Below are 17,736 nucleotides of genomic sequence, written 5' to 3' on the forward strand. Positions count from 1 at the left end.
CCAAACGCAGCGAAAATGCCTAATTCGTTGGTCAAGAAATGGCTTATAGGTCGGTGTATTGTTAATGCTTTTGAGTGAACGCTTTCATTCCCACCAGTTTTGCTTATCACCAATGTGACAATTCACCTCCATGAGTGAAACTAGAATCTCGACCCAGAGTGAACACCACAATATCTACGTTTTTGAATCTTAGTAAACTGTATTTCAAGCTGGTATAGAGAGCACCAAAACCTATCAATCCGTTATACTTTATTCCCTGATCGAAGGATCAAAACTGAAAAGTATACAAAGATGGATTCTAACATCTCAGATATGATGTGATGATAAGATCTAGCTAAAGATTTCTTATTAGTACGCTAAGAACACTGAGAGGGTAAATGGAGAAAAGCGAAAGGATCAATTCAGCCTTTAAGTTTAACCGAAACTGACAGACTGCCTCCCCTCCCAGTAAATGAAAATGTCCTTAAGGTCTCCTGATCCACTTGTCAATGATGTCGCTCCTCTCCTTCTGTAAGAGTAGCCAGAAAGGAGGGGATCATGAATAATGTGATTTATATTCCTACCAGATGTTTCTTTCGCTAAATAATATCGGCATTTACCAACACTGAACCGATGTGAGCCTGCGTTCCCACCGAAATCCAGTCACGCTCCATTGATGTCAGTGAAAGCCACGATCAAACACATTGATATGCAAAGTTACCGCCCTTTGAACGCGCCACTGAATGTAGTCTGGGGAAGAAGCTGTGGTAAAACAAACAACTCCATGAAAAAAATTATTTCCATGTCAAAAGACGACAGCTTACGATAAATTCCTTTATTTACAATTGGTTGCGTAAGTGGACGATGTCACATTTTCAAGGAGGCGTGGTAAACCGTTTGTTTCAAGGGATTTGTGAGTCACACCCCTAGAATAATGCGCTGTAAATTGTGATGGACGCACGCCATGGCGCTGACATTCGTGCATAACAAATAAGTGGGGTATTTTAAAAGGGATTTCCCTCCTTTGCACCGAATAAAACACCGATTGTATGGACCACCACGAGCAAGCTCCTTCAGAGAAAGTGTATACACAGTGGGTACACGAGTGCCCGGATGTTCAATTTGGACAGGGGTGACATCAGTGCAGTAAGTATGCATTTTTGGTTCACCAAGGTTGTTTACTGGAACCACAGAGCAGTGGAACACAATAGTTAATGGTATTAAGGTCACCGTGGTATCGAACACCGTTGTCGCTGCCATTGCTGGTGAAGCGTACAGACTAGAAAGGAAAGTGCTTGGGATTTATCGAAGAAATCAGGTACAGATTGTTGACTCTGCCGGGTCAAATGTGAATCGGTGAACGGGAAGCAAGCACAGTGAACGGTATGACGATCCAACGAGAACCTTTCACTCATCTGCTGTACACCGGGCGTGCAGTAAGTCACCGGTTAGTTGAAGGGGCATTTGCATTAGTGTGTATCTAACCTTGCTACACGTGACTCTGTTACCCAATATGAATTGAAACATAGTGTACTCTTGGGGGAAGACAATTATCAAGGAAACCTCCTGGTACATCGTGTTTAACAAGGACGAACGTGAACCATCAGGTTGAAAGGTGTTGTGCCTCCGTTTTTAAAGACCTTGGCATATTTGGGGAATTTGTGCGATCATACTGAGCCGTCAAGTTAGTGACGGGACGGAAATAGTCGAAATGGCACCTCAGAAGCGGTTCTTCAATGCCTTGCAATGGCTGACTCTTATCTTAGTTTCATGTACCGGCCAAATACTTACTCTGACTAAGACGCCTAAGGGATATACAATTGAAGGTGACACGGTTATGTTTGAATGCAACTTGCAAAATGTTGCAGGGACACAGATAAGATGGCAGAAGGGAACCACAGACTTAAACACAGACGGTAGATTCGAGGTTGAAGACCGGCGTCTCATTATTAATGACACCAAGAGGGCTGACACCGGAATGTACTCGTGCCATTATGAGAACGAAACCAGTAAAATTACACTTGATGTCCTACCGTCCTCTTGGATACCTCAATGTGATCGTGCACCAAGCAGTGGAAACATACAGAGAGGGGGCAGCTACGTTATCACTTGTACTTCAATCGGGCAGGAAAACACGACCCTTCAGTGGCTTATGCCGGACGGGTCAGGCAACCTCAGTCACAGAACTCTCGAGGACGTCCAACTCGAGCGAGATGGTGAGAAGGTGTCTATCACCTACAGTAGTATTGTACAGGACTCGAAGTCGCCACTGCTGTTCATCTGCACAGCTACCATTGATCGTCTTAAGAGGAACTGCTCCGTGTCAGTCAACGATGACGCGAGGTCCGAAATCATCCCTTTCGTGCTGGTCGGCCTTATGAGTCTGATCGCTCTTCTGTTATTCTTCGTTGTCCTCTATTTTCTCTTCCGGCACCGCCAGTGCCGGTACTGCCGAGAGCCGATGCTCGAGCCCAACCCCATCTTAGACGCCGATGCCCTCCAGAGAGGGTCGTGGATCCCGCCACCAGTGGTGGCGATCGATATGACCAGCGAGGACGGCGAATCGGTGAGGGATTCTCCCCTCACACCTGAAATGGGGCAACCCGTCTCACAGCCACCAGATGTCGTGCCTGCGCAAGAGCCAGCGAGCGATACCTCACCTGACACTGACCAACTCCGCGAGGAACCGGCTGTGCAACCAGAGACCGCTCCAGAGGTTGAAGCTGCGTCTGTTGCGACAGCTCCAGTCGAACTCAAATCCAAGAAGAAAAACCTTACCATAACCAAAAACATGGACCAAAAGTTTGTGAAGCCCGCTCAGACGCTCGAAAAGAAAGCGGTGTCAGCCCCCCTCTCATCGAGTAAGCCACGCCCAACTCAGAAGAGGGAGAAGAAGAAAATCAAGCCCTACAAGGAGCCTCCAGTGAAGGCTAGGATGAAGACGCCCAAGGAACCCATCTACGCCCAGATCAAGAAGCTGAACGTCCCATCCAGCCCAGTTCCAAGCAACACTGCTGACATCCCATCCACATCAACGGGAGGGGAGACTAGCCCACTTCGGCCTCCTACTCCACCGCCCCGCCCACCTTCCACGGACGCAGACGGTGACTCCAAGGAGACAAGCTCCACCACCACGGGAGAAACTGATTCAACTAACAACACAACCCAACTCGAAAATGACCTCGGGCAGGCAGACTCCAAGAAGAAGCGAGTAAGGCACTACAGGAAGAAATCTGAGGATAACAGGAGAACCTCGGATCAAGGAAATGTCGGACTTAACATACAAGCGAGCAAGGAGGACACTTCGGGAGGAGCCAAAGCATCGGAAGAAGCCGAGAAGGATAAGATACCAGCTGATCGTATTATTTATGCAGAATTGGACTTTAGTAAAAATGTCGGACTCAATATCAAAGAATGAGTTTCGTTTGATGAGGTATTCTTCTGTGTCACAATGGAGTAATCCAAATCAAACTTTTTATTTAAAATGAAAAAAGCAAAACTGCATGGTCACTGGTCAGAGGTAGATGATGTATCCATATGTGTCTGGTTCACACGACAACGGTGTTTAAAAATATTAGGCGGGAAAATCACTCAGTGCCAATGTTTGTTTTATATATTCCCCCTTTTGGAACTATTTCCAAGTTACACTTACGTGTTGGTTTACATCGGATTGACATTCAGTTGGTTTCGCAAATGTCTTCTCAAACGATTGGGGTTGAACCAAAATACATTGTAAATCACGGATGTTGAATTTTCTACCGGCAACTAATTGAAATACGAACCTGTCTAAGGTTTTCAAGACTTCTATGAAAAAAGTTGCTTTTGAAGTTTTTCCAATATCTGTAGAGGAACACAGCAAAATGTTTTATGCAGTAAAATATGACTTTTATTTGAGTCAGCCATTGATGGGTCACATTAAGCTGTAAGATTTCATAGAGAAACTTACTGTTTATATTTGACGTATTAATTCATTTCCACCTCAAACGTTCCTTTCAATGAAAACGAAAAAAGACATTTCATACTCCTGGTTTTGCAACGATTTTGGTATAAAATCATGTATTTGGGGGTTGGGGAGAGGTAAACGTACTTCAGTCAACAACTATTGATTGTTTTGAATTTCTGATTATTGTTACTCAGTGCTATTACGCCTTAATTGATACCAACAATCTTTATTTTCGAGTCACACGTTCTAAAATAAAACACAGATTGTTTAAAATATGCGTGTTCGCTCAGCCTTGTGCCAAAGTGACGGGGATATAAAAATCCGTCACTTATGCGTATTTGACATTTTAGGAAACGGAAGAAGAACATGAAGATATGCATTTTTCAGGAAATTCTGTATTTACCCTAGTAAATATTAAAATGGTTTTTAAATTTGATTTAAAAATAAAAACCACGGTAAAGACACTGTGAAATATTTTGTCACGAATAATATTTAACTTTTTAGACTGTCCAAAGATAAGATACCACATTAACCAAATAATATCTCTTAAATGGCTCATTACTTCGAAAACTATTTTATACGACTTCTCTTATATATCAACCATGTTACAAGAAAGTATTATTACAATGTATTCTATTTTCGGCTGTGCTTGTTAGGAGACGAATTAACCCTTTTGTCCCGTTCATCCATTATTTTATTAGCACATATGTTCAAAACGCAAATTGTTCTCGATCATTCATGAAATCTTTACCATTTTTTTTTATCGTACTCAGATATTTTTGGCTGGCTTTCCCAACGACGGGACAGTACTGGTGATCCTTTTCATCATATTTTATGTTGTACTTAATTTTTTCACATTTATTTTTCACAAATATAGTATTCCATCTCTATTATTATCTGTGTTATTCACAAATATAGATAAGAAGTTCGCTAGATTGACCAAATGGCCCCATAAATAACAATGATATCTTGTAACTACGATACGCATTCCACCCAGATTAAGGAAATAAGTAGTTCTTGTAATTTTTGTTCGGCAATCTGAAAAAATGAAGTCAACATTAAAATGGATATAGAGACTTTAAGTGGTGTGATCTTTGGGATATTAATTCATACCACTGTTATAATGAGTTTTTATAAGTTTGATTTGTTTCTTTCACCTTCAAGAGTGCTGCCTGTCCTGGTACTGAAAACTATTATTTTCTTCCATAAAACCTACAAAGAATAATTTGATCCATTCTCTAATTCTGTACTTGGTCGCAATCACAACATCCAGAAGGAGTTCGAAATGGATCTAAAAATATATTTTTCAATCTGAAATGGTGCCATGGACTGATATTTGTGAAATCTTGCCATCTCCATTTTAAATCACTAAGATAATTTTTCGACACCTCCATTCGAAAGATAATGCAAGCATTGGTGTTGGTTAGATTAGTCTGGCAGGTGTTTGGTCGTTCCCATAGCAACACCGGTGCAGCCAACCTTCCTGCCCGTGCAGGATGACACTTTTGCCGGAACCAATTTGTTGTCTTTTCTCGTCAAGCAATGCGAAGATGAATTTAATCAAACTGTCTCATTGAGCAACCGGTAGGTTTTTAAGTGATGATGTAAATGTAATTTTTACATGGTCACTCCCTCACTCACTCCCTTGCAAAATTATTAGATTAAAAACACATCTAGAGTATTACTTTAATTTAGCCTTTGTCTTCTACGCTCTCAAGTCAAAGACACATGTGAAGCTTTCGTCGCCAAAATCGGATACTTTCGAAACTCAGGATATTTATTCTTGATTTTTAGCATGTTTTAAAGGGATAGGTATCAATTTTAGAATGTCTAGTCTTCGATCATTTCTTTATACTCTGATCTTATGGTTCTGCCCCCCTTGTTATTACCTTTCTCCTACCTGATGAAATCTAATCAGGTTACGAGACTAGAAGTGAGAGAAGTAAACCTGAAGAAAGGAATTATCACCGGCTGTTACCGGACTTTTAGACTTGATAATCGAGAATCACCGAGAATCCTTTACGGTGAAAACAAGCTTAAACTTAATTTGCATCAGATAACATGTAGAGTCAAGCGCACTGTTTACAGATTTGCAATTTACAATATGCCCCCGAGTACCGGTACCCACATTGTTACATAGCGCGGGGAGTCGGCCATTTTGTTTAAAAGAAATTCATCACTTCAAACTGGTACTTCATTTCGTGACCCAACCTTTGGAATTATCATTCTAATGAGCAGAACAGCCACATAATAAAGTTCGAGGTCGTCGTTACCTTATACGGTAATAGTCGAAGAAACCTTTTTGTGTTTGTGAACGAAAAAAATAATAAATAAAAAAGCCGCCCATGCGTGGTTTTCAGACATCAAAGAATGAGGTCGTGGAAAATGTGAGGGCCAATCCTTAGAATGGATTTTGAGGCAGGTATTGTTACGCTCTTACGAAAAGCTTCGTCTGGCCGAAATTCTCCAAATACCAAGCCAGCACCCACACGAGAAAATCTGTCTTCCGGACAATTAATGTGCACGTATACGGGCAGACATATAAAAGGTGTACACGAACACACCAACGGTAAAAAGGATACAATACTAACAAAAGAACATGTACATGTACAACGATTCATGGGATCTGCTAAATTCAGTTCAACTTTCTGGGTTCTGGAAACGCTTGGGAAATTGGAGTAATCCAAATCTGGGCAGAAACCATTACTTTTATCTCAAGGAGCAAGTACTAAAATTAATTTTATTCATTTATTTTCTGTTCTCTTCCAGTCTCCTCAATCACAAGCAGTGGGGTCAAAAGGTCATGTTTACCTGTTGCACTAGGAACCAAGTTGATCTTGAAGCACATTCGTCTTTCACTTACTGGAGGCACATGCTGTTCAAAGGAATAAAATGAGCAAACAAAACCCACTTGTTATCGAGGATCGCTGCGGGGTTTGACCCCACTTGAATATTCATGATGGCATTGTTAGCCCGATCTATTCTTTATTTGCATCGAACAGTTGACTGAATGGCATTAAGGATGTCAGGTGTGGCCCAGTGTGAAAGTGGTGGCATATGAAAGAAACACGGCCTCCACGGCTAACTGACGTCATGACATAACCGCCTCCAGTCGATGATGCGTGGTACTGCTTGGTGTGATGCGCAACTGTAGGCCTACCATTGCGATCGCATCTCGGTAAATCAACGGAATAGACAGAGACTTAAACAGCTACCGAGGGGAAAAATCAGAGAGATCGAGCGCAAGAAATTTCCAACTGGTTTTACGGAGATGACACTCGGAAATTGCGATTTAGTTGAAAACGGGACAGTGAATCTATCCGGTTTTGATGAGGACTGAATCGAGATTGGACCGTGGGATTCTGGCGAACTAATGGTACGTGTTTGAATACCGACTGACTTTTTTATCAACCACTGCACACACAGTGACAATGGCCGTGGCTTCGTTGTGTAAAATCACAGTGTTGCTGATCGCTGTTCTGCACAACTTACAAACAGCTTCATCCCAGATGTTCCAAAGGGAACCCAGAGATGCCGAGATACTGATGAACACTCCCGTGACTATGCATTGCAGTATCGCCGAAACACAGGCCACCGTGTTCTGGACTGTCCCGGGCAATCCTACCCAGATCGTGGTGGGAGACAGGCGGGAACTTCCGTCTGGTACCCCCAGTAGATTCTCGGTGGAAGGAGAGGAAGGAAGCGGAGATTACAACCTCGTGATCAGTCAGGTTCAGATCGAGGATGAGGGCCAGTACATATGTAATATCATCGTAAACGACGGGAGAGGGGACATCCCTCCAGCCACGTTCAGTTCCCGACCTGCGACTCTTACGGTAATCCGAGTGCCACCAACAGGCGACCCCGTCTGTTGGATCCCAGAGGGAAAAATTGCTGAAGTTGGAGACCAACTGTCCCTACGATGCGCCTCTAGCGACCCCAGTGTGGAGCTGAGGTGGTATCTTGGGGACCAACCACTGAGCAGTTCTAACTTCAACACCAATTCACCTGGGCCAGGGATAAACGCTGAGTTTTTAGCCCAGGCTTCAGCAAATCAACAAACTTTCACCTGTCAGCCGGATTCAGGGCAGTATAGAGCCTGTCAGATCACCCTCGAAGTTCAGCACTCGCCGATTGTGACTATCGAAGCCGAAACGGACATGGAAACTGGCGTGGATGCCATGTTCCGGTGCGTAGCGACTGGAAATCCACCCAACTTTGCCTACACTTGGCATTACAACGACTATCAGGTCTCCTTCGAGCAACATCCGAGATTCAACCGGGCCAGACTGGAAAAGAGCGGGTCTGTTCTGGTCCTTCCCGACTTAGAGGACAACGACAACAACGTGACGATCCGCTGCGAGGCGGTGAACGACATTGGAGAAGCAACGGCCAGGCATGCGATCCAAGTCCTGCCCGGTAAGACGCTTGCTCAAATAGTCGGGCCTATCCTACTTGGCATCATCCTTGGGCTTGTTCTGATCGTCCTCGTCGTGTATGCCATCTGGTGGCGCCGACAGAGGAGAAAGGTGAAACAAATCAATAAGAAAAAGAGCGTGAGGAGGTCCCTGTCCTTGTCCAGACGCAACAAGGAGGAGGTGACGACTGTAGACTCGGGCATCGTCTACACCCAAACGGTCGGTGGCTTCGGAAGTCGCTATGGAAAGAAACCCAGCAGCAACGGTGACCTGGTGCGGTCGGGGCTCGATCTGGAATCAGCCGGGTACGGTCCGGATGTCACCAGTATTCCAGCCTACCGGGCAACTGCCGAGGAGGAGAGAGAGGACGACGGGGCACTGAGGCCGATCCCCAGGAAGAACTCGATGTCGTCCCTAGCAAATGGAGTTGTCAAGGGTCCGACGACGAGCGCAGATGACGCTGCCCTGATCAGCCCTGACGGGGAGAAATCCTTTACCTACTACGTCAATCCTCACTTCGACGAGTACCGCAACTCAATGGTGATGAAAGCAGCCGAGAATGATCTAAATGTCGAGGAGGAAGAGAATAACTTGCCCCCTTACAACATCGGAGAGGAGTCTCCAGAGCTGAAACTAAAGAACAGTGACGAGGACGACAACATAGTCAGCACAGAACTTTAAAATGGCTTAACTCCAGTAAAAAAAAAAGGAGAAAAAACCTAAAAACCGGACGTCAGGGGAACTAGTTTATTGTTGCCATGTTGTTCATACAACTGGCTGGCAGTAGCTGGCATTTCCAGCCATACTCAAAGAAAGGACACCCGCTGGATGAGTAGATCTGCTGCGATTATTTTCCCCCCATAACAGAACTGCTGGGTTTCCAGAATGGCGAGTGATACACTCAACAGTATTCCGATATCACTTTCTTTGTATAGTGCACGAAGCCTCAAGAGAGTTATCAAAATCCCCACCATTCTCGCTCTTCAAAAGGTCTGTACTCCCATGCAACTGCTAAGTACCATCACTGAAGACAATCTGTGAAAGATATGACATCTAAATTCTTGTACAACATGCTTCAAAAATGTATTATGCAAAGCACACAGTCGACGTTCTTGTCACAGTGAATTTTCTTGATTTTCAAGAGGCAAAAAAATGATTATCGATGTCTTAAAAATCGGATGGGGCCATGGATACTTTGTGCATGACTCTGCGACCGGCTTTTATGATGACATGTACATGTCTCGAACATGTGTTTGCTTTTCCGAGCATCTATCTTTAGCTTTAAAAAAACACGTACTGGCATTGCAATTTGTCATTTATCTCTCGAAACTTTATAACGAATTGTTTATCGAACTGTACCTGAAGAATTTCATATCGTCGAAAAAAGGTCATCATTTTGCGAGAAACAACAATTTTGCAGCAAGCTTTTACGTGGCAATCTTGATGTATTCGTTCACACAAAATCAAAATTGATCATTTAATAAGCATGTGTAAATGCTTTAAAAACGTTTCTTAGTTACTTTTTTATCAAGGATGGAGTTTTGTACTTATGGGTTGATTTTTATAGCACTGCACGCAGCGTGTTTTGTCAGTTTGTGTGTGTTATATTTTTAAACATGATTGTGAATACAATGTGTAGCAAACAGAATTATTTTACGATAGCAAAGGCCATTGTGATCAGCCTGGCTGGATATACAATTTGCCTGTTTTTGCGATGAAATTATTTTTAAGTTAAAAAGATTTCAATATCTTATCATACTGCAGAAGGAATTGTAAATGAAGACTTGAGCAATCCTGTACACGTATTCGTAAATGGACCTCCTAGTCTAGAAAACATTATAGCTGAAAAGGTCAACCGAGACTTAAGATGATCATTTTCTCTCTGTATAACCAATCAGTCCGATGCCCCCGTGTTAGAAGTACAAAGATTTTAAAATAATGCCACCCCATTCTGCTGGAGTACAGACGTAGTTCGTTAGTTTCAAAAAATTGGGCTATTTTAGGGTATGAATAGATTTGCTGATTTATAATGAAATAAAGTAGAATTGTTTTGCTTGGCTTTTGTAACTTATAAAGTATATGTATTTAAACATAATGGTTTCAACTGGTGACTATGAAATAGATGCAAAACAGAACTCGCAATTTTTTTGTCAAACATATACCTTGATGGTTGAGATTATTGAGACTGCAATAATTTCGGTTTTGTTTTCATGTATACATATCCATTCGGAATCGCAATTATTTGGGTCGATAATTTTATGTAATCTTTTTGTAAAGTTAATTAATTGAATTGATTTTAATCACATAAAAGAATTATGAGAAGGGGGTTATCCTTGTCCTTCAGATTTATATATTTCAGCCCAAAAATGACGCAATGTAAACCTTTCATTCGTTTGCCAACGAATTCGTTTTCCAAGGCCAAATTTAAAAGACTTACATGTAGGTTAATGTTCAGGTCATCTCACTTTTTCGAGATACCGTTCTTCAGGATTTAAAAGTATCGCCAAATTATTGTTATATAGCAAAATAGTGATCTGTTTATTGCAGAATTTTGCAGAATTTCAGTGACGCAAATATAGAGAGCACTTTTATTAAAACACAAAAATAAACAGTCGCATAAATAATTATTTATTTCTGAATCCTGACCCTTGACCTTTCACAATCAATGAGGGATGTAAAAGCGTACAGCATTTTCCAAACAAAGTAAGTTGGATAGGGTGGGCCGGTGGAAAACTGTTATGTTTCGTCATGTGACTCGTGTTCTGGTATAATCTTCCTGTTATTTCATCTACTGAAACCGGGAATTTTGGAATTTTTTTCTTCATTTTACTTGGTACATATACTCAAAACATGAGTAATAAGGATCAGTTTGAATACAAACGAATATGAAAAAATGCCATGTAGCCCCAAGGGCAGATCGGGAGGGGGGACGGGGACAATGCCCCTCCCCCGAAAAAAATGAGGATGGGGGGGTAATCAATCATAGTGAAAACATTTTTCATTTAAGTATCTTAAAGGGACTCGAAGGGAGGTTGTTTTGTATTGACAGAGCTATTTTGTTTAGGAAATTTCTGAGCAGCTGCTTAATTGTGACTGGTGCAATCAGTTAATGCAAATGTTTACTGGGGACGCTGCTTACTTGTTTTGCCCCCAATCATGCCATGGGTCAGTCTTGCAGTCCTTGTCAGAGCAAATAGACTTGACGGTTGTCCTAGTCCACTAATTAACAAAGAAAAGAAAAGACATATAGTCTTCCCCAAGTTATTTCAGTTGAGAGGTCGTTACTTATCTAATTCAGGGATTTAAGATTCCAGGTCTGCTCTTTCAATAGATTTGCTGCCACAGGTCACTTGTCAATCATAAAACAATTCCGGTGATGACGACAACAGCTGAAATATCGAATCAGGTCATGTACATGTATTATGTCTGTCCACCTTCCGGGACATTCTCACAAATCAAACAGCAGAGGGCGCTCCATTATTGCCAGGCGCGGCGTTACTTCCGGGGATCAAGTTGAAAGTGGCATAGGCCGAGCCTCTTGTTTGTCACGCCTTATTAACTGAAAAATCAACCACAGCCATGGGTATCAAGTACTACTTCTCGAGTGTCACTGGCAGCCTTGACGTAAGTAGCTTACGCTCGAGGAATAATTATCCTTTTGGAGCTTTAAAAGAACTGGTGACAGAATCCTAACTTGTCATGGCCTCCATCATGACATCAACATGATCAAGGCTTGCATTGTGAAGTCTGCACGTCTGCAAGCCATTTTCTTCCTCGTCCGCCCATCGAGGCCCAGCCCAATATGTATGTCTGGAAACTACCATTCCCGTGTGCCTTCTAGCACTTTTGGGGCGGACGTAGCGCTGTGGGATTTTGAAGCCAATCTGAATATTAAGAATTCACTGCTGGATTTGTACATCTGATGGTATAATTCCAGATCTGTAAGGTTTATAGTACAGGCCTTTCAGATAGCAATGTACAAACTCGCATAGACATCAACGTCCTCTATTGCAGATATCTGCTCAGTAAACTTACATACATGCCTTCTTGGTGAAGTTAGATATCTGATGGGGAGGTATATTCACCTTATGTCTCATTAAAATGGTGAAATTCATGAAAAAATCAGCAGTAAAATCAGAACAGTAAGGCACTACTCCCACAAAGAAGTGATTACTGTTCAGGAAGTAAGCAGCATGCATAATCTTTATTGCTGTCTGCAGCATTACAGCTTCACCAATCACATCACGGCTCCTATCTTTTCCTTGTAGTTTATCTGTCTCCCACACATGAAAGCTGAGCTACGATTTGTCATTAGAATTGAAGCGATTTTGGCCAATCCTAGCATGGCGGGAAACCAAGATGTCGTACACCTCCAAAAATGATCAAGCCAAAAAGGGTTGGTCACTGACCCAAAAGTCTTGCTATTTTTACAGACAAGTAAACTGTGTGGTTATCATTTCATCAAAACCATCAGGTTGATTAGTAAATAAATCATCCATATGTAAATTTTCAAGAGATATGGACCAACTGAAGCTGTTTTTTTTTTTAAGTAAAGATTTGTAAAGATTCACTTGTTGCATGCAAATGTAATGGATAAATCAAAGCTTCATCTCTGTCATCATTTTAATACTCCAGCAAACGACGATGCTCAGACAAGTCAACTATTGATCCTCTCCACTAAAGACAATTCAATCTTGGAGACAACTGATCCATGGTCATGTCTTGATCGCGTGTTTGGTAAAATGGAACAAGTTACTGGACATGTTGCCGAGTTATTGCAGAATACCCTGCCACTCTAAAAAAACGACCTCTGGAATGACTGGTCACGTGGGTACAAGGTGAAAATCCCTTGAGAAGAGTGTGACACTTTGACCTGTACCTGGCTATGAGGTTGATTGTGCAGGGTGGTGGGGTATTCTGCAATTGAGCTCATGTTGCTTGGTATTTTGTTCATTGAGACATGTCATCACTTGGTAACCTGCCATGTGGTGTCCATGTACTGACACTCGTGTAAAAATGCTGTCAGGAAGCTAGCTGTGTACAAATGTCAGCAGGTTCATGTATACAGAACATCGTGTGAATTACATTGTACATGTATGTGATTTACAGGCTCCTCGCAAATTTCAAGAACGCAAAATAATATTTCTAAGCTTTATTCAGTTAGTGTTGCCACAAAGCAAGGTCATGTGAATCAAGGGTGATTTATGCAACCTAAAGGATATGCCTGGTTGCTTTTGTTGACAAGTTCTCTGTCAAAGTCCAATTCTGTTGTCTCAACTGCTAAGTTGGTCATTGGTCAAGTTGTCTAACATGACTAGGATGATGTTTCATTGATCATGAGATCACCCATGACCTTTTACTAACTACCAAGCTGTACCTACGGCTTTTTCATGTAACAAAAACACTAGCGCAAGTTCAATGATGCATACGTGCTGCATGTCACTTGACTCAAAACTCAAGAAAAAATTAGCAGAGGTAAATCAAAATCTCTATTTATGCAGATGAAAAAGAACCAGCAGCGCATTGAAATGATTCTGGATTCGAAGAAGATTGCCTATGAGAAGATTGACATTGCTTCCAACGAGGAGGGAAAGAATAAGATGAGAGAGCTGATAGGAGACGAGCATGCCCTGCCTCCACAGCTGTTCAACGATGACACGTACCTTGGAGTAAGTTTTGTTTTTTTAAAAAGGGAGCTGTGTGCACAGAGATGGCAGTAGAACTTAATACTGATCCAAATAACCGTCATAGAGCTCATTGTGTTACTCAAACTTTTCAAGGATGAATTTGAGATGTAAATTAATTTTGGAGTTTAGCCCTGCCCGACATGTAGCTCAGTGGTCGAGTGGTTAAGGACGTCTGCACCAGTAAGCAGGAGGCATGGGTTCGAGTCCCAACCAAGTACGCTGTTGGTTTTTTCACAAGCCTTTGGTGGCATACGTGGAGTATACAGTGTTAAAATACACGTCGGGCAGGGCAAAACTCCAAAATTAATTTACTCAAACTTGTTTGCAGTTGGCACACCATCTACCATTCTGCACTGGATCCACTGGCCAAATTCACAAGTCGGCCATCTTGAATTGAAAGCGAGGCTGTCCCTTTAAGAATTTTCTAAAAACTTAATGTGCATGATAACAGTATTGGCAGATTACGGAGTACCATCCATGTACTCTGATGGATAGTTCTAAAATATGGAGAAAAGGTCATGTGACTAATCAAATATCAATATTTTTTCAGTAAGGGATGCTATAAATCACAGTTTTAGCAAAATAGTCAGATTGCATCTCATGTCAGAGTGATCAGTGAATAAAAGGGATTTCGGATTCAAAATGGCCATCTCTTGAATGAATAGAACCCTCAAAAGACAGAAAACCTGACTTACCTGAAGCTTTAGATGTGATCTTTATGTTAGCCAAATTCCTCTTCCACCTGTGGCTGTCCTTGTCCTCCAAGGTCCAATGGAAGCCTTTTTCCATGAACTCACTGATGTGGGGAATAGTTATCTACAGTTGAGGAAGGTCATCTGAAGGGATAACTCACATGACACAACCTTGAAAAAGCAAAACAATTGAAAATAGAAATGGATTTTTTTTTTCAACTCTAAACTGATCTAACATCTACAGAGATCGTAGTGTGAGAGTTGACAGAATATAGAGGACAAATGCCACACCTGACCATATGAGCTTTATCCTCCCTTCCCCCAATTGTCCCCAGAAACCTCTCCGCATACCTCACCTCAGCACCCCCGGAAAAATCCCACGTGGCATTCCTGCTGATTTGGTTAACCTTTTGCCGATTTTGCTCACGTAGGACTTTGCTGCATTTGACAACGCGGTCGAGGGAGAGAGCCTGGAGGCATTCCTGAAAATTTAAACATCCCGCAACAGACAGCCTAGATATCAAAGCTTTTTGCTCAGGTACCACGTGGTAGTATCACCAGTGCATAGCCTTATTAGGTGGATCACGACATGGTAAACTATTAGAAAAACAAAGAAGTTGATCAGAATCTTTGGAAAACTGTTTGTTACAGAATCCAAACCTGAAGAGTCAAATAAAAATAAGCAAGGTTTGGCATTTTAAAGTTTAAAAACATGTAATGAGCTTATCTTTTCATTTGTAGAAGCACGTAGTTACTGTACTTGTGTCAAGGGATTATTACTTTAAAGCCTGTTTCATAGTGCTGGTTCACCTCACGGTGAGGACATATGGGTCATTGTATAAACATGGGGACCAAAAAGTGACGTTTTTGGTGTCCCAGTTACACCTGACGTGTGCAGTTTGGCACGGAAGTATCTTTGAAATTGACTTCTAACTATATTTAGTTAAACAAGTTAGTTTGTTTGGCCGGAAATTTGCATTACTTAATCACCGATACAGATGAGAGAATTGTTCTAAACTTCGAAAATCGTATGTCAGACGTAACAGGAACATCAAGATAATGAGACCCAAATTTATAGAATTACCCATATGCACTCCATATGATGCTGAACGTGAACTTCACTTCTGGAACCTTTGCACCATTAGCCAATTTCATAAGATCTGCTTGGTTCTAAAAATATGTGCTCAGCAAACACGGTTTCCCAGCCCATCTGATGCGCAATCTGCCAGGTGTAAAGCTGATGTTTGCCATACACAAAGAAACTCACAAGCAGTTTCTTGTGTTCAGCAAGTTCTGGCGACTCATTGAAATTGGAGCATGAATACTACACTCTAGGTTTGTGATAAGGCCATGTGGTATATGTATGTTATATATGGCTATGCTGTTATATTGGGGCCCAGTTTCGTGCAAGACTATTTTCTTTGCATAACCAATTTTGACAGTACAAGAAAGTCATGTAGTCAAAATGACAGAGCCATGGCCTAAATAACTGGTTGCGGCTAAAGGTGACATGTGTACCCATGGGAAAGGGCTGTAGCCACTTGCCAAATGTTTCCTTGACACTAGTGTCATGTCAAAGCACAGTCTTGACCTTGGAGCATGGTCTTAGTCAGTTTACTCACTCAAACGAACAGGATGTTATGCAAACTTCATTGAGTTGAAAAACATTCCACCCTCAGTGACTTTCAACGTTTTTAGAATAGGTGTAAACTTCATAGGACCAGCAAACACTGGTTCTCAGAAAAAATAATGTGTGACTGTCAATGAAATTATTTGCAAATCCAGCCTTGGGAACCAAGAAAAATTGGCAAAATGTTCTCCATTTTTGGGGACAGAAAATTAGCGAACAATGGAAAGGGTGCGCCACCTTGGTTCAATTAGCCAATTCTCTTCATTGAGTGTCATATTAATGAATTGGTGTTGTCTTACAGCTTACCCTCTAAATAATGACTACCAGGATCTAGTTATACTTGCTACTTGTTGTTGCATGCACATTTTCTTTGCATGTGAATATGAAGTAGTGAATCCTACCTGTCTGTCAAAAAAAAAACCCACTTGGAAATAAGCCGTTTGTCAAACTTAACGTATTAAAGAACAATTTATTTTTAAAATGTGGAATGTCATGTATTGCTAGCTATTTACAGTTTGTGAGGTATTATGACGCTTTTTACGCGGTTAATATTTGGTTAGTAATTCCTTTGGCACTCAGTTAATAGGTTGCAGTTTTTCAAAGTAGAAAAACAGACTATGGTACATGTATGAACTATCTATATTTCATAATTAGTTCAGTTAGTAAACTGGACCAACTCGGGAACACCAAAGTCGAAAAAAAATTATGAAAACCGAATTAAATTTGAATATATTGTGGATGTATGAATGAGTTTTTGTTTAAGTTTGTGCATTCCTATATTCCAATTACATTTCAACCACATTACCATAATTTTCGTCAGGAAAATGTTTGTCATAGATTCGCCTTAAAAAGGAACTCACTAGATAATTAGGTCATTGGCTTTAATAAAAGATGTTTGTTTTTTTGTCGTCTTTTTACATTCTCTTGAAGAAATAAAAATTTTGGGTGAAAAATTTGTCTGACTCCGTCAGGTTAACTGTGCTTTAGTGATTAGCCGTTTACACTGAGCAAACATTTCATAATAACGGCAATTTTGCAACGAACTGAACTAAATCCACCTCAATCCCATCGCTATCCAATAACATGGACATACTCTGTCCTCTGTAATAAAATTGGGATATTAAACCCTTATTGCCGGAGATTTACCTTTCTAAATCATTTGGAATCAAGCAAAACCATGCCAATGTTGGATGGATTTGGGTTAGATTTGGAGAATCTAGCTTAATCTAACCGTTGAAAAACTCAGTGTAGTTTTTGTTTGGTGTATTTAACGATAGCACTAGTTGTATTTGTTTCCACATTTTTGTATCCACGTCTGTTATGGAAATAAAGAATATTATTGGCAATAAGTCTGTTGAATATGATAGAGTGTGTCGGGTAATTTTGT

At 41.3% G+C, this 17,736-nt stretch overlaps 3 protein-coding genes across 3 annotated transcripts; all 3 read left to right on the forward strand.

The window, feature by feature from the left end:
• The first annotated feature begins 720 nt into the window (after window positions 1-720).
• Window positions 721-5,004, forward strand: LOC147796580 (uncharacterized). The gene has a single exon (XM_087146686.1). It carries the CDS (start codon window positions 1,691-1,693, stop codon window positions 3,395-3,397), a length of 1,707 nt encoding a protein of 568 aa, XP_087002812.1. The 5' UTR covers window positions 721-1,690; the 3' UTR covers window positions 3,398-5,004.
• A 1,934-nt stretch (window positions 5,005-6,938) lies between these two features.
• On the forward strand, window positions 6,939-10,949 carry LOC110974475 (kin of IRRE-like protein 2). The gene has a single exon (XM_022226142.2). The coding sequence runs from the start codon at window positions 7,354-7,356 to the stop codon at window positions 9,019-9,021; it is 1,668 nt and encodes a 555-aa protein (XP_022081834.2). The 5' UTR covers window positions 6,939-7,353; the 3' UTR covers window positions 9,022-10,949.
• Window positions 10,950-11,806: 857 nt separating this feature from the next.
• Window positions 11,807-17,713, forward strand: LOC110974477 (SH3 domain-binding glutamic acid-rich protein homolog). Its single transcript, XM_022226144.2, has 3 exons — window positions 11,807-11,964; window positions 13,842-14,009; window positions 15,151-17,713. Exons 1-3 carry the CDS (start codon window positions 11,920-11,922, stop codon window positions 15,211-15,213), a joined length of 276 nt encoding a protein of 91 aa, XP_022081836.1. The 5' UTR covers window positions 11,807-11,919; the 3' UTR covers window positions 15,214-17,713.
• The last annotated feature ends 23 nt before the right edge of the window (window positions 17,714-17,736 follow it).

Source organism: Acanthaster planci, linkage group LG15 (assembly GCF_054643075.1).
Source record: "Acanthaster planci isolate LZ-2023a linkage group LG15, COTS_SCS, whole genome shotgun sequence".
Taxonomy (NCBI): domain Eukaryota; kingdom Metazoa; phylum Echinodermata; class Asteroidea; order Valvatida; family Acanthasteridae; genus Acanthaster; species Acanthaster planci.